The sequence below is a fragment of the Oncorhynchus nerka genome, linkage group LG4, assembly GCF_034236695.1.
Source record: "Oncorhynchus nerka isolate Pitt River linkage group LG4, Oner_Uvic_2.0, whole genome shotgun sequence".
Lineage (NCBI taxonomy): Eukaryota > Metazoa > Chordata > Actinopteri > Salmoniformes > Salmonidae > Oncorhynchus > Oncorhynchus nerka.
In genome coordinates, this window is record NC_088399.1 from 55,228,251 (window position 1) to 55,255,557 (window position 27,307).

At 42.2% G+C, this 27,307-nt stretch overlaps 1 protein-coding gene across 2 annotated transcripts; it reads left to right on the top strand.

Moving 5' to 3' along the window:
• Window positions 1-614: 614 nt before the first annotated feature.
• On the top strand, window positions 615-24,706 carry LOC115128218 (ceramide synthase 2-like). Of its 2 annotated transcripts, none has more exons than XM_029657880.2 (11): window positions 615-684; window positions 9,688-9,870; window positions 10,141-10,258; window positions 11,902-12,020; window positions 12,532-12,589; window positions 12,704-12,754; window positions 13,101-13,193; window positions 14,641-14,769; window positions 15,086-15,192; window positions 15,498-15,651; window positions 22,781-24,706. In XM_029657880.2, the coding sequence occupies exons 2-11, from the start codon at window positions 9,689-9,691 to the stop codon at window positions 22,940-22,942; spliced, it is 1,173 nt and encodes a 390-aa protein (XP_029513740.1). In that variant the 5' UTR covers window positions 615-684; window position 9,688; the 3' UTR covers window positions 22,943-24,706. The 2 variants fall into 2 exon arrangements, with proteins under 2 accessions (XP_029513740.1, XP_029513739.1); XM_029657879.2 differs by lacking the exon at window positions 615-684 and adding an exon at window positions 1,190-1,722.
• The last annotated feature ends 2,601 nt before the right edge of the window (window positions 24,707-27,307 follow it).

The following is a 27,307-nucleotide window of genomic DNA, read 5'->3' on the forward strand; positions in this document are numbered from 1 at the left end:
TTTGAAAATGAATAATTGGCTTTGATACTCTGATTGGTTAGAGATGATCCAATTGCTGATGACTTTGTTTTGTACAACGCCCCTCCTCACTATTAACCACTTCTACGATGGTAGTCTGACTAAAGTATGCAGCAAAAGAGAGCAGCGGAATAATTTAGTTTGAGTTGTCATGTTAATTGCTGCTTAGATAATAGGCTACAATTAATTTAAAGATTTTGTCTAATAATGTGATTCATTCTAGCTCGAACACCAACAATTTGTTTCAGTCATTTATTACAGGTCAGCCCCAAAGATACCTTCAGATAAAATGTACACTGGTCAGTGCATGAAGCCAAAGATGGCCTGTTATGGAAATATGCAGGAGGGGAGGAGATCAGGTGGGACCATTCTAGCCAATGAGAGGGCTTATACGCGTGTGAACGGTGTATAGAGATAAATGTTTTTTTGTTGACAAAATTCGACACTCTCATTGACCTCCATACAAAAAAAATATCTCACGTCGTTACCTTATTTTTCTTCCACAGATTTTGGGCGGAGTAAAACCTCTCGCTTCGCCTCTTCCTATCTGATGTAGCCAAGGCTCAAAACTGAACTGTGGCAGAGAAGGAAGAGAAGAAGTGAGACGGATAATTGGGCCCAAAATCTGTTCTCCAGCAGGTGGCATTTTTCGTTTTTGCTCACACGGTGAGATGAGTATTTGTACGGTGGTCAATGAGTTTTGAATTTGGTTAACAAAATTATGTAATGGCTTATTTTTTTTAAACTTATTTGATCGAATAGAAATGTCGCAATCATTAGGTTGTTACGAGTGTATGGATATAACTAGGACGGACTCGTGACATCCTGGCAACTTTGAGAAAAAAACACTTGAAATTGTCTGGTAGTCACTAGTTAGTCAAACCCCACCCATTTCTACAATGTATCTACTTAAAATGTGATTTTAAACTTAATCTTAATGACATTGCTAACCTAAACCAAGACCAAAAAGCAAATGTTTGTTTTCATGATTTTTTTCGGGGGGGGCTGTGGTAATTAGTGGAAACCGGTGTGCCTGTTCCCACGCATATCTGCCTTCTCATTGGCTATAATGGTCCCACCTGAATTTGCCTCCTTGACAACTGCCTTCCATTTTTTAAGAAATGTATTTTCATTGTTAGAGCCGGCACTATAGTATCTGGTCAACATAAAGGATAATCTGTCGACTGTGCTAGGGTTTGGCAGATGCGTCCCAACAAGTCCAGGCGTTTTCGCATGCCGTACAACGTCACTTTAAATAGTCTGATCCCTGCCACGCCCACTGTCCCGACTCCTACCCTTACCTCAGTGCTCCTACTCCCATTCCGTTTGTCCAAAAAAGAAACCGGGCTAACCGACGCCGATTCCCGGCAAACATCTGCCATATTGCTCCGAGCATGTAAAATAACTGTTCCGGGCCCTCATCCCAACAAAAAGTAGAAGTATTTCATAAGAGAGAAAGTTCTACAAACCAAGGGGAAGCATCACATTTTCCGCGAAAATGCAGACAATTGGCGATCGAGTGGCCGGATAATAATCTTCAATGCAGACTCCAACCGATTTTCATAATCAATTTGGATTATCGTTGATGGCGTCGTCGGCATAGAGCTCAATTGCTTATTCTATAGGAGACATACAGCAATATACCAGTTTCCGCCTTTTCACACTGCGGCGAATAGGCCTACCTGCGTGAAAGATAAAACGGAGGTAAGTTCCCACCGTTATATGGAACTAGATGTGATAAGTTTTGTTTGAATTCTTGCAATTGTGATTTTAAAACAGGCTACGTTGGACTACTCACCTCGCATTGTTAGTATTTTAACATTCACTCTCCCTTTGAGAGTTAGTCCTCTGAAGATGCGCGCCTGTAATGGCTTTTCCGCAAACTTGTCACCCACTTGCCACACAGAGAAATATACTTGAATGTTTTCAAATAATTCAGGATGACAGAAACTCATGTAAACTGGAGTTTGCCCGAATAGGCTATGTGCTGATCTCGTGATGATGTTTGTTTAGGAACACTGCGATAAATGAAGGTCATGGTTTGAAATGCCACGAACTATCGCACAATAACAGTTTGGAAAGAAGAAAATCGTGAAAACGAATGTTTTGGACGTCCTTGGTTTACTTTGGTTGTGTAGGAAATAGCCTATAACGAGCTATAACCTACATATGATGAAACGTACAAGGTCCCACACCCTAAGGAAAGTTACCGGAAATGTTTAGAAGGGTGTGATTGCGGCCCGCAATTCGGAGCGTTCCTTCATTCGCAGGAACCCCTCTTTATTGGGTCCAATTCTATTGGTCAATTTTTAAGCTAGGACTCCGGTACAGTAGCTGGCGGGAGGCAGCGGGCTACACCAGTAGCTAATTAGTTAGGACACAGGTAGACGGTGACCTTCGCCCCCGCCTTCAGGGGCAACACCTGTAGGTAGCTAGCTAGCTAGGACCATAGCTGCGGGAAGGAGGGGTGCTGCAGCACCCCGTGAAAGATCAGAATAAACCAATTATAATTGAAAAAGTATTCACAGAAGTAGTGCACTCGGCCTTATATGATGTCTGTAGCACGGGCAACACTTTTATTTAGCATCTCTGCTTTGTGGTATCATTGTGTATAATTCATGTGCAATATTTTATCATTACTTAATAAAACAAATATTTCACTTTCTACATTTGCACACACTGTACATATATTTTTCTATTTTCCTTTTCTACTGTTATTGACTGTACATGGTTTTTTTCACCTTTTATTTAAGCAGGTAGGCCAGTTGAGAACAAGTTCTCATTTACAACTGCTACCTGGCCAAGTTAAAGCAAAGCAGTGCGACAAAAACAACACACGGGATAAACAAACGTACAGTCAATAACACAATAGAAATTATGTATACAGTATGTGCAAATGAAGTAAGGAGGTAAGGCAATAAATAGGCCATAGTGGTGAAATAGTTACAGTTTAGAAATTAACACTGGAGTGATATATGTGCAGATGAGGATGTGCAAGTAGAAATACTGGTGTGCAAAAGAGCAGAAAAAAACATATGGGGATGAGGTAGGTAGTTGGTTGGATGGGCTATTTACAGATTGTCTGTGTACAGCTGCAGCCATCGGTAGGCTGCTCTGACAGCTGATGCTTAAAGTTAGAGAGGGAGATAAGTCTCCAACTTCAGTGATTTTTGCAATTCGTTCCAGTCATTGGCAGAGGCCAAAGAAAGTGTTGGCTTTGGGGATGACCAGTGCAATATACCTGCTGGAGCGTGTGCTACGGGTAGGTGTTGCTATGGTGACCAGTGAGCGGGGATTTACCTAGTGAAGACTTATAGATGACCTGGAGGCAGTAGGTTTGGTGATGGATATGTATTGAGGGCCAGCCAATGAGAGCATTCAGTTTGCAATGGTGGGTAGTATATGGGGCTTTGGTGATAAAACAGATGGCACTGTGATAGACTGCACCCAATTTGCTGAGTAGAGTGTTGGAGGCTAATTTGTAAATGACATCGCCGAAGTCCAGGATCGGCAGGATAGTCAGTTTTACGAAGGTGTGTTTGGCAGCATGAGTGAAGGATGCTTTGTTGCGGAATAGGAAGCCGATTTCTAGATTGAATTTTTGATTGGAGATGCTTAATATGAGTCTGGAAGAAGAGTTTACAGTCTAGCCAGACACCTAGGTATTTATAGTTGTCCACATATTCTAAGTCAGAATTCTCCAGAGTAGTAATGCTAGGCGGGCGGGCGCGGACAGCAATCGGTTGAAGAGCATGCATTTAGTTTTACCAGCGTTTTAAGAGCAATTGGAGGCCACGGAAGGAGTGTTGTTGTATGGCATTGAAGCTTTTTTGGAGGTTTATTAACACAGTGTCCAAAGAAGGGCCAGATGTATACAGAATTGTGTCGTCTGTGTAGAGGTGAATCAAAGAGTCACCCGCAGCAAGTGCGACGACATTGATGTATACAGAGAAAAGAGTCGGCCCGAGAATTGAACCCTATGGCACCCCCATAGACTGCCACAGGTCCAGACAACAGGCCCTCCGATTTGACACACTGAACTCTATCTGAGAAGTAGTTAATGAGCCAGGCGAGGCAGTCATTAGAGAAACCAAGGCTTTTGGGTCTGCCGATAAGAATACGGTGATTGACCTTGGCCAGTTCAATGACGACGGCTGCACAGTACTGTATTTTATCGATGGTGGTTATGATATCGTTTAGGAACTTGAGCGTGGCTGAGGTGCACCCATGACCAGCTCGGAAACCAGGTTGCATAGCGGAGAAGGTACGGTGGGATTCTAAATGGTCAGTGATCTGTTTGTTCACTTGGCTTTCGAAGACTTTAGAAAGGCAGGACAGGATGGATATAGGTCTGTAACAATTTGGGTCTAGAGTGTCTCCCCCTTTTGAAGAGGGGGATGACTGCGGCTGCTTTCCAATCTTTAGGAATCTCAGATGATATGAAAGAGGGGGCTTGGGTCAGTTGCTGTGGGGGTTGCGGTTGGTGTAGCCAAGAGGAAAGCGTGGCCAGCTGTGGAGAGATGCTTATTGAAATCCTCGATTATCGTGGATTTATCGGTGGTGACAGTGTTTCCTAGCTTCAGTGCAGTGGCCAGCTGAGAGGTGCTCTTATTCTCCATGGACTTTAGTGTCCCATAACTTTTTGGAATTAGTGCTGCAGGATGCAAATTTCTGTTTGAAAAAGCTAGCCTTTGCTTTTGTAACTGACTGTGTTTTTTGGTTACAGACATCCCTGAAAAGTTCCATATCGCGGGGACTATTCAAAGCTAGTGCAGTGCGCCACAGGATGTTTTTGTGCTGGTCAAGGGCAATCGAGTCTGGATTTAACCAAGGGCTTTATCTGTTCTTAGTTATACATTTTTTTGAAAGGGGCATGCTTATTTAAGATTGTGAGGAAGGCACTTTTAAAGAACAACCAGGCGTCCTCTACTGATGGGGTGAGGTCAATATCCTTTCAGGATACCCGGGCCAGGTCGATTTAGAAAGGCCTGCTCACAGAAGTGTTTTAGGGAGAGTTTGACAGTGATGAGGAGTGGTCGTTTGACCGCGGACCCATAATGGACGCAGGCAGAGGCAGTGATCGCTGAGATCCTGTTTGAAAACAGCAAAGGTGTATTTAGAGGGCAGGTTGGTCAGGATGATATCTATAAGGGTGCCCATGTTTATGAATTTGGGGTTGTACCTGGTAGGTTCCTTGATAATTTGTGTGAGATTGAGGGCATCTAACTTAGATTGCAGGACGGCCGGGGTGTTAAGCATATCCCAGTTTAGGTCACCTAACTGTACCAACTCTGACGATAGATGGGCGCTATTAATTCACATATGGTGTCCAGGGCACAGCTGGGGGCTGAGGGGGTCGATAACAAGCGGCAACAGTGAGACTTATTTCTGGAGAGATTCATTTTTAAAAGTAGTAGTTCGAACTGTTTGGGCATAGACCTGGATAGTAAGCCTGCAGATTTCTGTCCATCTCTACAGTAGATTGCATCTCCTCCCCCTTTGGCAATTCTATCTTGACGGGAAATGTTGTAGTTGGGGATGGAAATGTCAGTATTTTTGGTGGGCTTCCTAAGCCAGGATTCAGGACATCAGGGTTGGCGGAGTTTGCTAAAGCAATGAATAATGTAAATTTAGGGAGGAAGCTTCTGATGCTAACATGCATGAACTCAAGGCTTTTCCGGTTACAGAAGTCAACAAATGAGAGCGCCTGGGGACACACAGGGCCTGGGTTAACCTCTACATCACCAGAGGAACAGCGGAGGAGTAAGACAAGGGTACGGCTAAAGGCTATAAGAACTGGTCGTCTAGTGCGTTCGGAACAGAGAGTAAAAGGAACAGACTTCTGGGCGCGGTAGGATAGATTCAGGGCATAATGCATAGACAATGGCATGGTAGGGTGCGAGTACAGTGGGGATAAACCTAGGCATTGAGTGACGATGAGAGAGGCTGCATCTCTGGAGGTGCCAGTTAAGCTATGTGCGGTCTCAGCATGTGTCGGGGGTGGGGCAAGGGAGCTAACCGAGGCATGTAGAAAAGGACTAGGGGCTCCGCAGTAAAACAAAACAATGAGAGCTACCCTAAACAACGGTATACAAGGCATATTGACATTAGAGGGAGGAATAAAGCAATCACCGATGTTGATTGGGAGGGCTAAGACAACAATGGGTAAACATCTAAGACAACAACATGGGTAGATGGCGATGAATGGGTAGAGAGTGTCAGTTAGCTACACACGGTCTAAGTTCGAGGCTGGGGCCGACAGATAAACAAAATTAAGTACCGTGTTAATGAATGCGTTACTCTGTTGTTTTTGTCGCCCTGCTTTGCTTTATCTTGGCCAGGTCGCAGATGTAAATGAGAACTTGTTGTCAACTGGCCTACCTGCTTAAATAAAGGTGATTTTATATATATATATATATATTTTATATATATTTGTGCAAGTAGACTGATTGGACAGCTCACCTTCCTAGGGGAGATTACATCATTTTCTAAGAGGAAATAGGAAGCATATTAACTTAAAAGTAATTTTCACTGAGCAGTTACTTTGAACACGAGCATGAAGATGCCCACATTGGGATGCTTGAGGTGGCGTGTTCCTACAGGTGTAGGAAAGCCCAATTGCAGGAACATCCCACATTGCAGGCCACAATCAAAATCCAATCAAATTGTATTTGTCACATGCTTTGTAAACCACAGGTGTAGACTAACAGTGAAATGCTTACTTACGGGCCCTTCCCAACAATGCAGAGACAACAATAATAAAGATAACATAAGGAATAAATACACAATGAGTAACTGTAACTTGGCTATATACACAGAGTACCAGTACCGAGTTGATGTGCAGGGGTACGAGGTAATTGAGGTAGGTATGTATATATAGGTGGGAGTAAAGTGACTAGGCAACAGTATAGATAATAAGCAGTAGCAGCAGCGTATGTGATTAGCTTGTCAATGCAGATAGTATGGTAGGTATTTGGTTAACTATTTTGCAGTCTTATGGCTTGGGGATAGAAGCTGTTCAGGTTCCTGTTGGTTCCAGAGTTGGTGAATCGGTACTGCTTGTCGTGCAGTAGTAGAGAACAGTCGATGACTTGGATGGCAGGAGTCTGACTGTTTTTAGGGTCTTCCTCATACACCGCCTGGTATAGAGGTCCTAGATGGCAGAGCTCGGCCCCAGTGATGTACTGGGCTGTACGCACTACCCTCTGTAGTGCTTTGCGGTCGAATGCCAAGCAATTTCCATACCAAGCGGTGATGTAGCCATTCAAGATGCTCTCAATGGTGCAGCTGTAGAACGTTTTGAGGCTCTGAGGACCCATGCCAAATCTTTTCAGTCTCCTGGGTGGCAAAAGGCATTGTTGGTGTGTGGACCATGTTAATTCCTTAGTCATGTGGACAATGAGGAACTTGAAGCTGTCGACCCGCTCCACTATAGTCCTGTGGAGGGGGCGTGGTCTGCCCTCCATTTCCTGTCCTCCCCACTGTGACTCTACAGTTCTGTAGCTTAGCATCCGCTTCATCTGACCACTTCTGTATTGAGTGCATCACTGGTACTTCCTGTTTGCTTATAAGCAGGAATCAGGAGGATGGCGTTATGGTCAGATTTGCCGAAGGGAGGGTGAGGGAGAGCCTTGTGTGTGGAGTAAAGGTGTTCAAGAGTTTTGTCGCCTCCAGTTGCACAGGTGACATGCTGGTAAAAATGAGGTTAAATGGATTTCAGTTTCCCTGCATTAAAATCACAGGCCACAAAAAGCACACACTATTGGAATGCTCACAACATTGTTTCCTCTCCGGGGTGATGACCGTCTACTCTGTATTCAATCAATTCATCTCATTTCACCCTCTGACTACAATGTGGCATACTATTGTCAGTATGTTTCCCATATATACTCTACTGTTTAATTTTTTTTTTTAAATTTAAAATCCAGCTTCCTCTGAAAACTGCAAGAATGGTCCTTCCTCCTGTGCAAACAAAGGCAGGCGCCAGAGCGCCACAGCCCTATTAATTCACAGTAAGCATAGGAGTGTTCAAAGTCCATGCATGCAATCCCTGTTAAACAATCAATCAACAGACAGGAGAGGGGCACTGGGTGTCACACAGTGACTGGTTTGTTCGGAGCATCTCTAGTGTAGCTGGCACTGAGGCTTCCCTATGTGAATACTGTTAAACCCTTTTGTACCAAGAACTGTCATCGTAAGTGAAAATAACCCCCCCACCCCAAAAAGAAAAAAACAAAAACAAACACAAGGCATCTCCTGTGCCTAGGATTGTGTAAAAAGTGTGATGTTGGGCACAGATCTGCTCTCTCTCTGCATTAATTTGATGATCTGGCTTTGCACAACTATCATTGTCACAGTCGGTGTGTGTTCTAAAATAACCAAGCGGGTAGTGTTGTCATGCTGGCCTCTTGCGCTCTGACAGACTTAAGACACAAAGGTGCCTCAGTAAAATGAGAATCAGGCCCTCTTGTTTACACGCCATTTCTAACAAAACGAGTAAACCAGCCAGTAATGACAGTAGCAGTGATGTCATAGTGGCTTTGAGTCTTTCACAGCATATCGCATTGCCTGTGTTGTAATTAAACCTACACAGCATCTTGCCCACTCAACTAGTATCAATGGCTGCATCTATGCCACAACAGCTGCTCTGCACTGTCAAAGCTTGTATTCAGAACGCTAATGGATTCATCTGGGGAATGTCAGGAAGTCCTGCAGTAGGTGTTTGAAGCATCTGTAGATTGTGTTATACATTCTTATACACCAGGCCAACACATTGTTGGAAATGTTGATGGGTCAGATAAGGTTGTCAGTGTATTAAGTGTCACCAGCTCGCTCATGTTTTCATGGCTGAGTGACTATGCAAATATGGATGGATGCACCAGCACGACAAGATCAACATGACATAATAATCACATCACAAATTATCGCATAAAAGTTATGGATGCAAATAGTAATCCTCTTTCACCTAATGATATTTAAACAGTAGCTAAATAAAACTGTCTGGCTTGCTAGCTGGCTAGCTGACTAGGCAGGCTGAGGTAAATAAGTACACTAGCTAACAACGTCAGTCTAAAAACAGCTTAAATTATTTATTCCTCTTTAACAATATTTTCTTATAAAGACATGTATGTTTAAGAAAGTGTTCTCTTTCCCGTCTTTTCGATCCTTTGAAGCAGCAGGTAGTAGGCAGGTTGTCACCGTTAAAAACACCAACCGTCCTTGGAGAGCAATTCTGAGGTAATAATTTTGCGCGGACTGAGGCGAAATGGAACTAGAACTCCCCGCGTCCTCCATCCTTCCGGACCGCTACAAGAGCCAAGCAACCAGCATAGCAACAGACGCTTTGGTTCATTACGTAATCCGGTCAGAATTTTGCAAGTTCTAGTAACAGCCCTAGCAACAGAAGCTAGAACTCATCAAATACCATTGTGAAGCGGGGGATACTTTTTTGGCAGGGGGACACCATTTGGCATGACACCCCCACATTAAATTCACTAACACAACAATAAATTCCGTACAAATATTTGAGGCAGCTTTCCTTTACTTGAACCGTTTTGGATGTTATTTTGGTATGTTATCTAACAAAAATGTCTTGACGTCAGACTGTACCTGACACCAAAAAAGCCTTGTCCCTTTACCCCTTTGTCTGAATCTTTCTTTCTTTCTCAGAATGCTGACCTGGCTTAGAGTGCTTAGTGACTGGATCTGGCAGGACCGGTTGTGGTTCCCAGCGGGCCTGGGTTGGGCCAACCTCAAGGACCGGGATGGCCAAGTCTTCGCTAAAGGAAGGGATCTCTGGGTCATCTTCCCCATCGCAGTATGCTTCCTGATTATAAGACAGATATTTGAGAGGTCAGTACTCCAGGCCCAAGACCAAGAATCCTTTGGGCCTTGGTCAGAAGTAGGAACCCCCTATTCCAAGGGTGTCATTACCTGCCCCTCCTCATTTTGCAATGGCCTTGCTATGTTCCATTAGTTTGCTGTTGTTTTTAACCAGTATTGCTCAAATCTCGTTTTCCTGTTCATCTAGCCTTGTTGACTTGTGTTCACTACAACCATCATAACTGATTTACAGTCCCTACAACACTTTCCTCTCCTCCTTTGCTTCCTCTGACTATCCAGGACCGTGGCCGTTCAACTTGCCTCTTTACTTAGAGTGAGGGAGAAACCGCGTGTCAGAGCTGCTCCCAACACCACACTGGAATCCTATTTCTGCAATGCATCAAAGTTCCCCTCACAGGTAATTGCACAGCATAACTGTAATGCTACATACTGGGGTCAAACGCCAACACCTTCCTAATCCTACATGTAGTAAACTACCATACAGTTCCACTGACCAAATCCAAATGACCACACAGTTCAATAGCTCACACAAACACTGCACAACTCCTTAGTCAAATCCATGCACGATTACTAAGTTAAATCAACCATTATTTAAAGTGCATTCAAAATCGCAGCACACTTTACAGTAAAAAAATAATTGAAGGAGACAGTAGTACATAAGATTTTAAAGGGATAATCCACCCCAAACCATTAATTTCTATGATTAACTGTGTTAAATAACACTAATGTAAAAACAATGTTTTTTGTGAACACATTTTGTTGTTATAACAAGGCTGGTAGCAATGTGAAAGTCATTGGAAATCTGCAGTTGAGGTCGAATACAAAACATGGCTCTCTCTGGGCTGGTTGGCTAGCTAGTTAGCAAACGTAGCTACACTACACACAATAATACCAAAGTCAATATCAGTAGGTGAAGTAGCTAGCTAGCTGTAAAATCACCTGAACAAACGAGTGCAGAGTACATTGCTATGGCAACAACAGCCGTTTCCCACAGACACACACAGCACATTGCAAGATGGTACTTGGAGAAACTGAGGGTGCATTCGTAAATTCACTTTGGCTATCAACTCCGGTTTCAGAGCATTCTCGTCTGAGTGTGCCATGGAGCAGAATACCTGAGGAATTTGCAAACGCGCAACACTCGTTGAATACGATGGGTGTCAGTCAACGTTGTTGGCAACAACAACAAAAAATAATTGTTGCCAGCAGCACAGTTAGTCACCAATGCTCTAGATAACATGTAGACAACCTAACCAGCTCGGCTAAGGTGAGTAAAATGGTCAGAGGGAGGTGTTCTCTCATTCGTGTCTGGAAGTAGCTAGCAATCTAGACAACTTCGGTAAGTTAGCTTAGGTGCTTGACTGCCGTTGTGAGGTCAGAACGCTCAGATCAACCCTACTGGACAATCTGACAACCCTCTGAATTTACGAACGCCCAGAGCACACTCTGAGCACACTCGGGCACTCCACAGTGACTTTACGAACAAACCCTGAGTTGAATCATTTGGGACACTGTTTAGATTGAGCACATCTAAGCGAAATATATTATGTACTTCGTCACGTCAAGAACACATCCATCTGTTCATATCGTCAAGTATACCCACCCATACCATCTATTGGCTGATTTGGCGATCTGGAGTGCATGTAATTATTTTAAAAGCGTGAACCAGGTAGCTATGACACGTTCCTACAGGATTTCCTGATTTCACAGAAGGACCACATAGAGGTTAAGTCATTGTGTGATCTGGAATGACTCATAAGAGCCTGTTTCTGTAGCGTACGGCAGCTTGATGTACAAGTTCACCCCCTGAACAGGACGTTAGTCTAGTTCAGGGCCTTACCCCTTATTTGCAGTCTGGACTCCCAACTTTAAGATCTCAGGGCAGACACTAACCACAAAGCCACTGCGTTGGTACACTAATGAAACATAGGCCTTCACCAAATTGACAGGAGTTTCATGTTTGTATTTGTTTTGAGGGGGGGTGGATTATCCCTTTAATTTAAGTGTATATTGCTCTTAACCCTCGTTTCTCTCTGTCAGAGTTCAGTGGAGGAGTTAACTAAACTGTCGGCCTGCTCGGTGCGGCAGGTCCAGAGGTGGTTCCGACGGCGGAGGAACCAGGAACGGCCGAGCCAGATCAAGAAGTTCCGGGAAGCCTGGTACCCTTAGCAGCCAAGTGCAAACCCACAAGCTTTATTTTTCTGTCTGTGGTTATACAGTCAGAGGCTACACTCATTTCTGTATTGAATATGGTTGAAATCAATTGTTTTAGCAAAGAAAGTATAGTACCGCTAACTGAAATGAATAGTAGCGGAGCAGATGAACATGGTTCAATGGAACTTGCACTTGCCCACATTTGAATTAATTAAACAACCTTTTATTTATTTATTTCCGATGTAGGCGTATTTCTACTGTGTAACATGTTATGTCCCTGTAAAAGTACCTCCTATTGTCTTTACCGTGATTTGACGTGAGTCTTATTCACCTGATCAAAATATAAGCTCCCTTTGTATAGTTTTACAGGCAGTTGTAGCTTATGTTTTACTTTGTCTTGAAGGAGCCATAGTTTATTGGCGATCTGTTGTGTGAACATGTGAAATTGTTGTGAGCTGTGTGAAATTGTGTTCTGTTCAAATGGGGTTTTTGAGGTTGCTGTGCGTTCTCTTACAGTTGGAGATTTACCTTTTACGTTCTTGCTTTCATTGCTGGCCTGGGTGCCCTAATTGATGTGAGTATCACAATTTACTGTTGGCATATATTTTCTCAAGCAATGCTTTGCCTTTGTAATGTTTTATACATTTGCGTGTGCCATTTTGTGTTTGACACTGAAATCTCTTCCTAGAAACCATGGTTCTATGACATGGAGGAGATGTGGAATGGCTTCCCCACACTGGTATGTACATTCTGTGCCACCTTTTTTCACCCGCTTTTCTATAAGACTGTTGGTCTCTAAATTTGAATTGGTTTTAAATGTTTAGTTGGTTTATAGTCTTTACAAAGTCAGTGTCTGCCACAATATGGGAGAGTCACAAGCAAATTATTTTTCAAAGGTTCCCAGTACATGATGCTTGTTTATCAAATTCAATGAGCTGCCTGATTGAAGATTCCAGTTTGGTATTTCTAGACACCTTTTATGAATGTTATGAAAATGTAAGCATGCACTATGCTTTAAGTAGCTTTAGAAGTGTCTGATAAATAGCATATCTTTTATATTCAATGTTTGTTCTTCCCTCTTATAGCCACTGCTGCCTTCTCAGTACTGGTACTACATGATTGAGTTGGGATTCTACATCTCGCTACTATTCAGTGTGGCAACGGATATCAAGCGCAAAGTACGTGGAGCCTAATTCAGAAACATCGACAATTTACACTCAGTACCATTACAGTGGTAAGAGGAGAGATTGTTGTCAAGAGGGCAGAGAGAGCGATAAAAGACAGCTAACCATATCTCGGCAAATGTCAGTTAAGGAATCACAACTAAGTTATGGAGGGAGGGGTGTTATTTTGTCTAGGGAATCTGTGGGTTAATGTGTGACCGGCACACTGTGGAAAGGTATGGCAGTGGAGACTGATTGACCATGTTCTCCAGACGTATTTATTTTCCAGCCGGCGAGTCCAAATGAAAGGGGGCAACTCTTCAAAACAGTTAGCAGACTTGTCTGAAATCCAGTCCTGTTTGTCGGTTGATTTGACAGACACAATGAAATAATGGGGCCGATCCAAAACAATGGTGTCATTAAGTTAGCTGTAATTGCAGTGGAATTCCAAATTGGGCTTGTTTATTTTTTGTTCAGTTTTTTTTGTTGTAGGGTTTTTAGTTGAGTTGTAATTGTAAAGTGCACATGGCTACATGCACTCAGTGTTTCCATTTATGAAAATTGTACATTTAATAAATCAGCGTCAGCCTGTATGACTTCCCAACTATCTGTTACATGTCTCAAGTAGCCCGCGAAAGCCAGCCTGGATAGAATGCACGTATGTACTAATTTACCATGTGCAAACCATGGTGAAACTTGCACTTCTGTAAAGCTGAGATAATTGGCTGGTGAAACTTGCATCCAGCCAACCAGAAAAGCAAGGCAAAGCCATTCAGGCATTCTTGAAAGTCAAGACAGTCTTTGTCCTGCAAAGAAACATTTATTTTTATAGTTGCATTTTTTAAAATTGAGCAAACAGTAGGCATTTAGAATGAAATGTGGTGACGCTTTATAACCACGTGCCATGCATAGGCCTACCTTCAAAATGATTCCCTAATCATAATTTATTTGAAAACAGTTTCCATTACCATTTGTCACGAAGAAAGTTAGACAAAAGAAAAATCAACCCCTGTCGAACAGATTTAAAAAATGATAATTTCTCCTATAGCTGCTGTTTCCATGACACATTTTCGTGACATTGACTTTGACGAAAAAACCTGGATCATTGGAAACATTTGAGACCTACATGACTCGGTGTTGAAACCAGGTGTCTGTAACCGTAGCTTTAGGTGTCCCTCCAGACATTTAAATCTTTGAACGTTTTGCTGATATTCCGCAGTGTTAAAGCTCTAATTTAAAATAACTGTAGTTCAGAACGACGCATCCAAAAGAAACTCGATGATCTAGTTACGAGCGAGGAATGTCACGACCATGGTGGTGCCATATCCATCAGAACCAGTTTCAACAAGATTTTAAAAGGAACTACCACCACCTCTGTTATGACTGAAGTTGATGTGCAGTGCACAAAGTAAACTAAACATTTGCATAACTGACAAACTCCCCCTCTCTCGCTCTCTTCAAGGATTTTAAGGAGCAGATTGTTCACCACGTGGCCACTATTCTGTTGATCAGTTTTTCATGGTTGGTCAACTACATCCGTGCCGGGACTTTGATCATGCTGGTGCACGATGCCTCAGACTACCTACTGGAGGTACAGCCCTCCGCCATACCCAATCTTATTTCCCCAACAATGCAATACAATGTCAAGCAAAAAGGCATCCAGCTATTTCACCATTACAATCCTAAAGAAAGTATATCCATTCCATGATAAGTATAGAAGAGTGAGTGTTATTTCTATACAGAAAGTCATTGTATTATCATCATAATAAGAAATGGTGCATATAGAATTTCTATTCACAGAACTGGTCATACTGTTAAGCCTGCCATCTAGAGGAGAATATAGGAAACAGCAACCATATATTTGTTATTTATTTATTTTTCCTTGTTTTTTTTCTGTTCCTTTTAAGTCAGCAAAGATGTTCAACTATGCAGGATGGAGAAAGACCTGCAACTACATCTTCATCCTGTTTGCAGCTGTGTTCATCCTTACCCGCCTTGTCATACTCCCCTTCTGGTAAGACTCTCAGATCTTGGATGACACCCATCTGCCTCCTAGAGGCAGTTTCCCGGACACATATTAAGCCTAATCCTGGACTAAGAAGCCTTTTCAACTGAGCTTTTACATTGAGCTTGCTTTTTAGTCCAGGACTAGGTTTAACCTGTGTCTGGGAAACTGCCTCCGTATGTGTGAAGTATTATTTTCTGTCAGTGATACAGGATTGCAATGCATTCTAGTGATTTGCTTAAGTCTTTGTCAAAAATCCTTTTGACTGCTAATGTAGATCCGTATTGACTAGATCTGTCTGTTTCTTCCCCCAGGATCATACATACTACGTGGGTGTACCCATTGACCCTCTATCCCCCTTTCTTTGGGTTCTACTTCTTCAACGGGCTGTTGTTTGTGCTGCAGTGTCTGCACATCTTCTGGGCTGGCCTCATCCTGCGCATGGCCATCAAGTTCCTACCTGGAAATGTATGTATTCCCAAACCTAATCACTATAGGGTGGTTTCCTGGACAGAGATTGAGCCTAGTCCAGAGCCCTATACTACGTATGTGGTTTGAGGAGTTAGCAAGGTAACTGCGTTCAACTCGGGGTAACCGGTACTACGAACGTGGCTCACCTTTTAGCCAGGTACATTTCTATGGCAACGAATACTTCAGAACTAATCTGCTCCCGGGCAGGTTAACTCAGGGCTAACTCTATTTATCCTGAATGAAATGTCTGAGCTGCGAGTTGAGGACAAATAAAATCATATTACCTTTCGCAAAGGTTGCATCATCATCATCATCACCTTAATTTGAGTAAGACAACTTATTAAATATTTTATTAGCCAAATGTTTTTTTGTGTAAAAAAATAGTCGTGTTAAAAATACCTAGCACATTTAGTAATGACAGAATGCATTTGAATCTTCACGTATAGTCAAACTTGTGTGCACATTATTTTATCGATGGGAGTGGAGAAAAAGGTGCTCAAACTACGTACGTAATATAGGGCTCTGGAATATGAAGCTAACTGAAGCTGGCTAGCTTTAGAAAACCCTAATGCCCCTAAGGACTAAAAAGCAAACTCAATGGAGAATTTCCTTTGAATGTGCTTTTTAGTCCAGGGTGAGGATTAATCTGTGTCTGGGAAACCCCACCCCTATGTCAAACTGTTCTGAGCCTGACTGCTCTACTTTCTATCACCCAACTGTACATGTAAACCTACTGTTTGACATCACCACTCAAACTCAACGTTTACTTACAATTATTTTGATGTGGTTGTCTTACCTAGCTAACTTAAACCTAGAGTCCTCCATTGAAACAATAACAAAGCGACACCCTGCCTCTGTTTGGTATAAACTTTAGGGATGGGCCTGGAGAAATGTAGCCACTTTTAAATTCATAGACGGGGCTATGGATGCAAGGACTGACCATCCATTATATAATTGAATTGCTTTTAACCTTAAACGAAGTTCTTATCTCGTTCTTGGTACCACTTAGGACCTAAACATTACCTCAGCCAATGGCATATATCAATTGTCAATTTTAGATACTCCCGTCAAAAATACAATCCCTCCTGGATAAGATCTAATGAGAGGAGTGACTGACACACAGACATTGTGGAGCCATCTAACTGGTTCCCCATTAATCACACCATCCCTTCACATGGTTTAGGAATAGTTACAGACACATTCACAGATAAGACAAACCTGACCTCTCCCCTCTCTGGGCCCCAAGTAAGTTTACCCACATAAGCATGCTTATGAACATTAATAAAACATCTTATTTATCAATGTTACCTAAAGGATTCTGATTCTGACACAACACAGTTTAACTAAGCTCATGAAGCATTTATCAAATAAAACAAATTGAATACAATTTTATTAGTCACATGCGCCGAATACATCAGACCTTACAGTGAAATGCTTACTTATGAGGCCCTAAACAACAATGCAGTTTAAAAATATAAAATACGAATAAGAAGTAAAAGTAACAAGTAATTAAAGAACAGCAGTAAAATAACAATAGCGAGACTATATGCAGGGGGGTACCGGTACAATGTGCGGGGGCACCGGTTAGTCGGGGTAACCTCAGGTAATATGTACATGTAGGTAGAGTTATTACAGTGACTGTGCATAGATGATAACAGCGAGTAGTAGCGGTGTAAAAGAGAGAGAGAGGGGGTGTATATACAGTGCCTTCAGAAAGTATTCCCACCCTGACTTTTTCCACATTTTGTTGTGAATTTTAAAATGGATACAATTCCGAATGTTGGGTCACTGGCCTACACACAATACCCCATAATGTCAAAGTGGAATTATGTTTTTGGACATTTTTACTAATTTAATTTAAAGCAGACATTTCTTGAGTCAATAAGTTTTCAACCCCTTTGTTATGTTATCTCACTCTATGTGCAATAATAGTGTTTAGGCCTCCTGAGTGGCTCAGTGGTCTAAGGCACTGCATCACGGTGTTAGCTGTGCCACTAGTGATTCTGGATTTGAGTCCAGGCTCTGTCGCAGCTGGCCACGACCGGGAGACCCATGGGGCAGCGCACAATTGTTCCAGCATCGTCCGGGTTAGGGGAGGGTTTGGTCGGCAGGGATGTCCTTGTCCCATCGCGCACTAGCAACTCCTGTGGGGGGCCAGGTGCAGTGCACGCTGACAAGATCGCAAGTGTACAGTGTTTCCTCCAACACATTGGTGCGGTTGGCTTCAGGGTTAAGTGGGCATTGTGTCAAGGAGCAATGCAGCTTGGTTGGGTTGTGTTTCAGAGGATGCGCGGCTCTTGACCTTCGGCTCTCCCGAGTCCGTACGGGACTTGCAGAAAAGACCAAAGACATGTAATAATAGTATAACATTTTTCCATAGCTACCTCATCTCTTTTTTATTTTATTTTATTTTACCTTTATTTAACTAGGCAAGATCAGTTAAGAACAAATTCTTATTTTCAATGACTGCCTAGGAACAGTGGCTGTTCAGGGGCAGAACGACAGATTTGTACCTTGTCAGCTCGGGGGTTTGAACTTGCAACCTTCCGGTTACTAGTCCAACGCTCTAACCACTAGGCCACCCTGCTGCCCCACACACAAAATTATCTGTAAGGTCCCTGATTTCATACCCAGATTCAACCATAAATACCAGGGAGGGTTTCCAATGCCTTGCAAAGAAGGGCACCTATTGGTAGTTGAGTAAAAAATATTTAAAAAATCTCAACAAAGATACAGGCATCCTTCCTACCTCAATTATCGGAGGAAAGAAGCCGCACAGGGATTTAAATCAATAAAAGTTTAATGGCTGTGATAGCAGAAAACAACTGAGGATGGATAAACAACATTGTAGTTCAGGGATGGGCAACTTTGATGGGGGTGGGTTCCACAAAAAAACAGAACTCATGAAGAGTGGCCGCAGTGGCCCACCACCACCTTGCAAGCAAAACATTTTCTTGACAGCAAAGATACACAAAAATAATTCTAAACTTAATTTCCTGCAATTCTGCACATTTTGCCATGGGGCAAAGAGAAAATGTTTGTTTTGAAGCAAGTTTGATGCAATTGTAAAAGTTTTGTCATGGGCCAGAGAACAAAATATCAGTTTTACAGCTGATGTCCTGCAATTCTACACATTTTGCAATAAGGTGCGGTTTTTAATATGATAACTGATGATCAATGGACCCCACCCTGGTCGGTAATTTTACCATGCTCACTACAAGTTTAGATAGCTGGACGCTAGACTAACATACCATTCTTTAAAAAAAATGTTATTTTAATTGGTCCATGGGCCTACAAAAAGGCCCCCAGTTGCCCATCCCTGTTGTAGTTACTCCACAATACTAACCTAAAAGACTGAAGACTAAAACAAGAGACTGAAGACTGTTTACATTAAGGCACTAAAGTAAGACTGCAAACAAATGTGGCAAAGAAATCAACTTTGTCATGAATACAAAGCGTTATGTTTGTGGCAAATCCAAAATAACACATCACTGAGTACCTCTCTTCATATTTTCAAGAATGGTGGTGGCTGCATCATGCTATGGGTATGCTTGTCATCAGCATACCCATAGCATACCAGGCACCCATAGCATACCCATCATTTTGGGGGGGGTGGAAAGGAATTGAGCTAATCACAGGATAAATCCAAGAGGAAAACCTGGTTTAGTCTGCTTTCCAACATGCACTGGGTGACAAATTCACCTTTAAGCAGGACAATATCCTTAAACACAAGGCCAAATATACACTGGAGTTGCTTACCAAGATGGCAGTGAATGTTCCTGAGTGGCCTAGTTACAGTTTTGGCTTGAAAATCTACGGCAAGACTTGAAAATTGCTGTCTAGCAATGATCAACAACCAATTTGACCGAGCTTGAAGAATTTAAAAAATAATTATGTGCAAATATTGTACATTTTGTGGGCAAAGCGCTTAGACTTACCCAATATTTATTCAATGTTTAATTCAGGCTGTAACAACAATGTGGAATAAGTCAAGGGATGTTAATCATTTTTAAAGGCACTGCGACTTAAAAAAAAACGTATTACCTTTTGTTATGGCATAAACACAACCAGTCATGTTTTCTTCTGTTTTCTACCCCCCCCCCCCCCCCCACACTATTTATTTTGCCATACCGCCTTACTTTCACCCCTGGTTGGTGCTAGTAGCCTAGTCAAGGATGCGTCAATGCAATGTTGGCACACAACGGCACAAACATAAAACTTGAATTTGTAGGTTTAAAATATCCCTCTAGTGGTTGACCTACTTTAAGAAATGCCATTGGTTGGTGGATATAAAGACTGTGGTCACCAACCTTTTATGAGTCAAGATCATTTTTTGAGTCAAAAGGCAAGCTGAGTTCTACCGCTCAGATAAAACATGTTTTTGACGTGTTTAAAATAAATAATGTTAAGTCTATGCAACATTAACCTATTAAAAACATTACTGTAGCAATGGGTTTGTTCAGTAGGCTTTAGGCCCAAGAAATTACCACCATATGTTGGCTATGCTTGAATTGCCCTGCCAATGCATTGTTCTCCTCAGACCATTTTTGTTTGATATATTTCAACATTGGAGGTAGGCTACATGATCACATTGGTAATAGATCAGTTGTTGTATTGCTTGTGAGGCACGGCTGAGTGAGCATAAATTATTATCATTTGCTTGTTTTTATTTTACTGTGTTGATGGCACCTGCCTCTGGTCAGTCTCGGCGGGGGGAGACCGCAAGAAACTGAGGGCCGCTCTTCCTTTCCTCTAATGCCACTGACCAAAAAGGGGACACGGTCTTCTTATTGTTCAATCTAGTTATTTCCTTTAGACTTTGCTGAGGCTAATATGGTTGTTTTTGTCTGTCTACATGGTGTTGTTTAGTAGGGCTACTTTGTCTGTATAATTATTCCATTGCTGATGTGTCTGTCACGATGCTTGCTTGCTAGTAGTGCTGTCCATGACAAAGAAAATACATATCTAGACACACCCTATGATTGAAAAAAAAATCGATTAAATGTAGGGTACTGCGCTTGTCTGATGTTTTAAGCACTGCGGTTAAAAATGATGACACACAAATGACTAAAGCAGGAGCCAGAAATCAATATATCCTTAACAGAAGAAGGGGAAAAAAACTGTTACACGCTACTCCTCCCACCAGAGCATGTGAGCTGAGTTGTGATGTTGGAAATCCCGCTTCGTGGAGCTGTGCACAAGCTCCTTTCCAACCGCTCTGCTAAAAACCACTCCGCGCTCACCGTAAAAATAAAAATAAACTGCACCCATCTATTTTTGTGACTACCTGGAGCTACCATTTGGTTTTGAAGCATTTAAACCAAACCATATGGATTTGAATAAAAATTATTTGAAAAAGATGACTACATGTCATATTAAATAGGTCAGGAGCCAGACAGGGAGCCTAAAGAAGGAACGAAAATGAATTATTTTGGCTTTATTTCAAGGCTATAGCCTACAACAAAATACTTTGAAGCATTTTCGAGTGTGACACAATAGGCTGGTTGGGACATAGGGCACTCTGCATTTAAACATTTTGTTGTATTAAATGATTATAGTCTATAAATTGTGCTAATAGGCTGTGACTTACTTATAAGGAAATACAAATTAAATGAAAAATGACTTGCTAGTGCCTTTGAATTCATTTTTAGAAACACTAGTTTGGCCAGTCTGGCTCATGTGATGGTCCCTGGAGAGCAGGTCAGCAGCAGAGAATATCCTCTCCACACCTGCAGAGCCACTGGGGATGTTCAACACCCTTTGGCCACTCTTACCAGGCTGGTTAGAGATGTAGAGTTGTTTATTTTATTTTTGTATAGGTAGGCCTGGCGGTTTTTAGGCAAAATAACCCAACCAAAATGGAAAGCTTGAACGTGGGAATATGCAGGGCCTATTGGTCCAAAATCAATTTTGGCCCATTGTAAATATAATAGACCAAAAATGAATGACACGTTTAAGAGATCTGATTTCTTGTTTCTAAATATGTTGCTACAATGACACACTTGGTGATCTACCCGCCTTGTTCCTTTCTTTTAGCATGTGCATGTAGTAAGTACGCCATGCTGCTTTCAGGATATGTGTCTTTTCAGATTCCACAATGATTCTTTAGTTGTGGACACGACATCAATGCACTCCCTCTCTTGCTGTTGGTCCTCGTCTTTGTAAGTCACCTTTTAGCACCTGTGTGTTTTTTATTATGAAAATATTTAGCGAACTCCATGACAGTAGCTAAGGCATGGAGCTATTAGCAGCACACAAGTAGACTACAAATGCATGCTGGGGAGGTCATGGCCTGTGCTGGTGAAGTGAGTGCTATTGGAGCAGGCGAGAAGGCCGACACTCCAGTCTCCAGTCAAATCAGGTGTGTGTCCTTACTCAAAATTGACAGGAGCGCTCCAAACAAAAGACAATGAATAAATTGACAACTCGTAAATGGAATGAAATAAACCACTTCTCACAAGTGTAGCTTAGGTTGTGCACTCTGCAAACAACGTGTCCACTCCTGCAATGGTAAGATTGTTGTAATAATGCATTCAATATATTAACAGAAATTGCCGTAACCAAACATTGTAGAAATGATGGGAATTCATGGTAAATGTACTGGTGATACTGGTGTGCCTTCCCTGACAGGCGGAGACAGGTGTGAATCAGACCGGTGTCTTGTGTGCAATACATTTTTTAAATATATATATATATATATAAATTTGCCACTGCTCAACTAAAATCTTGGTCGACCAAAAGCCTATCGATCAAACAATCGACCTGTCGACTAAATGGGGTCGGCCCTACTTGCTAGTATAATTTATTCTCGCCCAGGCATGTTTACGGAGCGACAGGTCTTACTAAAATACAATGACTCGTGTAGATTGTACAAACGTTGTGGTTGACTTATAGTCTACAGTTTCAAAGTAGCCTTTAACTGACGATCTAAATACACATCCCCATGAAGCTGATTGGTTGGTATGCAGATGCTGCGTGGACGTTCAGAGAATATGCGCAAAGTCGAGTCCTGCACATGCGCAGAAGAAGCCCCGGGACCTCCAGCTGCTAGGAAGCGGGGTTCAGAAAAGTTGTCTCTGCAGCCTCAACTTAATTTGACCTAAATGTACTCTCTCTCTCCCATCAGGATATCGTTGAGGATGAGAGGAGCGACAGGGAAGAGACTGAGTCAGACGAGGAGGATGATGACCATGAGAAAAGGGAGAAAACAAAAAATGGCTTTGTGCAGAATGGCAATGGCCACACAGTGCTTAACAACAACCACCACCACCACAGCAAAATGGAGTGATTTGTTACAGAGACCAAGGAGGATGTGTCAGGAATGGGGAAGAACAACTCCCATGTGGCCCAGGCCAAGAGGCCAAAGTATGGCAGAATGGATGGTGGAAAAGCCACACACAAACACACGCACACACCACTGAATGATATAGACACAAATAATGCTAAAGATCACACTCCTTACAAGGCCCAGATGGGTTTCACTGCTCTGTAGATCACACTAGTTGAAGGAGGGAGGGGAGAGTTCAGGAAAGACTGCAATGGACCCAAACACACAGTAAAACTGTGTGCATGGTCTGAGCTGTCCAGTGCCTTAGCAACAAACTTTTATTCCCTATCATTTCTATCCATCCCCCTCGATTTCCAACTGTTCTGAGTCCTTACATTGCAAATCATTCACTAAGGCAGGGTTTCCCCAAACTGGGTCCTGGGTCCCCGCTCTGAGTATTGCTAGACTTAAACTTGACTGTTCAAATGCTGCCTTCTCAGTACACTGACACCCTTCCCAAATAATGACACACTGAGGTAAATGACATGCAATGTGCCAACACTTAAAACTGCCAAGAGAGATGAGGTGCTCTTAATGACCACAGCATGGTACAGGTCAGTAGAAGTGTTCAAATCACCATGTCAGACCACTAAAGCATACTTTAGCGATAATGGAAAATTAGTCATTGGTTTTTGCCCCTGCCATTTTGTTATTGGATCAGGCACTACTATTGTTGCCATGGCATTCTTATTCAACCTGGAATGTGCCATTGTTGTTAATGTTCTTGGTTTAAGATTTTGTTGAAAAAAAATGTGGCGGTTAATAATTAAGTTGTTTTAATGGTTTAAAAGCTGACGAGTTGGGTTTGCATTGTGTGGATATTTGTCTTAGTTTATGCCGGTCTCCAAATGCAATGGCTCTTGGGGAGCAGAAAGCACACAGCTTGAAATAATACTTTTTAAATGTTCATGTTTTGAAAATAACTTTTTAGTTGTCAGATTTGATTTTGTTTTATTTGTTTTATTTAAGTCCAGTCATTTATCCAGACACATGGTCCAACTTACCCAAACCAGTCCAACACTTAATTCAACCAGACTGGAGGAGAATATATTCATTAACATCTGTTTTTTTTCTGCCCATTCATCCAAAGAGGCACTTTATGGGTTTCAGTTATGGATCAGCATAGACCCAATACAACATAAAGCAAAATGACCGTCCAGGCCATACAGTGAGTTGGATTATGATTGGGGTTTACAATTACACTACAGTTATCATTTCCTATTTATTTCATTTTCATGGAGTCCTTTTCCATTTCTTTGTAAAGCGTTTGGTTCAATTCATTAAGTTTTTTAAATAAAATGAACACCAAAGTATGTTTTAGTTTTGCCTGTGCCTTATGTTACGTGTAAAAGAATATATATATATATATATATATATATATATATAAAATCTCTCACCATGTCTCTTTTTAATTTCCTGTCTACCATCTTGCTCTCTTTCTTTATTCAACTCTCCAATATGGATTATTTCTGTCCCAAATGACACCCTATTACTACCTACATAGTGCACTACATTTGACTAGACCCTATTGGTGTGCCATTTGGGATGCATATGATCTCCCTGCAGTGCTGTAACAGGTCCTTTGTTCCCCTTCACTTCATGTCTTATCGCAAAGACCTATCCCTATGACCCCTCCCTTTTCCCCCAAAATAAAAAAGCTTCTCCCCAACTAGTTTCTTATTTTGTCATGTTGCAAAGATATGATAAAGGTTATTGTGAATTTAATGGTCGTCTCCTGTGATTATTTCTTTATGAATAAGTTTTGTGTCTCTAGTTCAAAGCAAAGTACAAACCGTAGAAATTAGGTAAGATGACTGAATGGTCCCGTATGCGTTCCATTCCTAATTCCTCGTACTAATTATAGTGTCACTTCCCTTCCATTGCCCTAATGCGGTCCTGCTACAGTCATGTCAGCTGGGGGGTCACATTCTTCTCAAAACCCATTGGAAGAGCCGTGCTGCTGCTCCAGTTTCAACTGTTCTGCCTGCGGCTATGGAACCCTGACCTGTTCACCGGACGTGCTACCTGTCCCAGACCTGCTGTTTTCAACACTAGAGACAGCAGGAGCGGTAGAGACACTCTGAATGATCGGCTATGAAAAGCCAACTGACATTTACTCCTGAGGTGCTGACTTGCTGCACCCTCGACAACTACTGTGATTATTATTATTTGACCATGCTGGTCATTTGCCAACATTTCAACATCTTGGCCATGTTCTGTTCTAATCTTCACCCGGCACAGCCAGAAGAGGACTGGCCACCCCTCATAGCCTGGTTCCTCTAGGTTTCTTCCTAGGTTTTGGCTTTTCTAGAGAGTTTTTCCTAACCACCGTGCTTCTACACCTGCATTGCTTGCTGTTTGGGGTTTTAGGCTGGGTTTCTGTACAGCACTTTGAGATATCAGCTGATGTAAGAAGGGCTTTATAAATCAATTTTATTTGAAGAGAAGGTCAGAGGGGAGGTACCTCAGGAAGAGAAAGCCAGAGGGTTTTGAGAAGGATGCAAGGAGCGTGACCGTGAGGAGTATGCAATTGAGATTCTTCCAAATTAAGGTGACCCCCCCCCAGCTGACATGACTGTAGCTGGCCCACATTAGGACAATAAAATAAGTTGTGATCTTTAGTGAAGGATCACTGCTGCCTCCGCCTTCCCAATCTTCTCTTACTAGTCCTCCATACAGTTTGTGGATCAAATGATCTTTTTCACTAAGCTCATCCTCCAGCTGGCTCTCTTTTTCTGTTGAACCTAAATGCTAAGTAATTGAGCCTGGGGACGAGGTCACTTATTCACCAACATTACTGCCCCTTTTCTACCTACTTTATTTGTATTTGGGCTATTTCAGACATTTTAATTAGAATGGAGGAATGAATTAATGAATGAATATGCCTTTGGCCATGTTATTCTGGGTTTGTTTGCATGACCAAACGTTACTGTTCCTTTGAAGATAAGAGTAATGTTTCTCTGTTGGTGGTGGGCTCCAGTAGTCTAAGGATTAAGTATGCACATAAATGCTAAGGAGTCAGTGGGGCAGGTAAGACACGTTTTGGATCCTTAGGCTAGGCCTGCCTAACAATGGTATAGTCAAGTATGAAACGCTTGTCAGCATTTGAGTGGCAAATTGAGTAGATGCCGATCTAGCCAAAAGATAGTGGTTGGACTATTGAAGAATATTGTTTTGATATTGTTTCTTATCCATATGTCAATGAAACTAGATACCATACTCTCTCTTACCTCTCGCTCCCTTTGTTTGGCTGCAGCCTAAAGGCCTCAGTTAATTGCATACGATCGAGATCACTTCATGCCGGCACCCTCGGCCTCTACTGTATACTGTATATCGTTCCTCTCGACTGGTAGCCTAACTGAAGCAATCTCAATTTAATCCTGTTCATGCCCTCGGCTACAGTGTATTGTCTTTCTCTCTGGCACACACTCCCCAACGTCACGCACGCCTCTGTCTCTTGCTCCTCCTCAATCTTTGCCTTCATTCGCGTCAAGCCTTCCCTGCCTCATTATTCACCTTTCAATCTTCCTTGATGAAGGCACGTACATTGACGCCTGATGTGGCTGAGAGTTATCGAGGTGTTGAATCTAGCAGGTGACCATGGTTAAGGTCTTCCTGACAGGGAAACAAAGGACGGGGGTATTTGATTCACGTGTGAACTGCAGGGACCCTTATTCAACTCCTGTGAAACTATTTATAAAGGCTTTAGCGCCAGGGGGATGTCGCGTGTGCCCACGGATGTGTGTGTGTCCCCGAGTGTGTATCTATCTGCATGTGTATGTGTAGAGGACTGTTTTGTGCGGTGCTCATTTTTCCTCTGATTGTGGGAGGATGATTTGTAATAGAGGGACAGTGTAATGTAAGAAAAAGCAATAAGAGAACTTAAGGGAGGAGCTCAAATGGAGAGATCCCTGAGAGCTTTGATGGTTAGGTTCATGTTAAAAGGGGTTCAGACAGGTAGGGAAAAGTTCGGTGAAACAACGGGGAGTCAGGTGTCATTTCTTCATACGAAAGACATAAGCAGGGACGGTGAGTTTTAAATCCTTAGCACTGTTTGAAATAGTATGTTTGTATGAATATGTCTTCTTTGTTTCACTGAGCAAAAATTAACAAGGGTACATTGTACACCTCAGAGCCAGTGAGTGTGTTTGATTCAGGTTAGACTGATAGTGATGTTTCCTCTCCCGTAGGAGGACACCCGCTTGGCTGGGAGCCAATGTGGTGTTCACTTATGCTGCAAATGACTTACCTTGGATCTCTAATGAGATATCCTCTAATCATATGATTTGCATTGCAATTTCATGACGAGACATTACCTACCTGAGA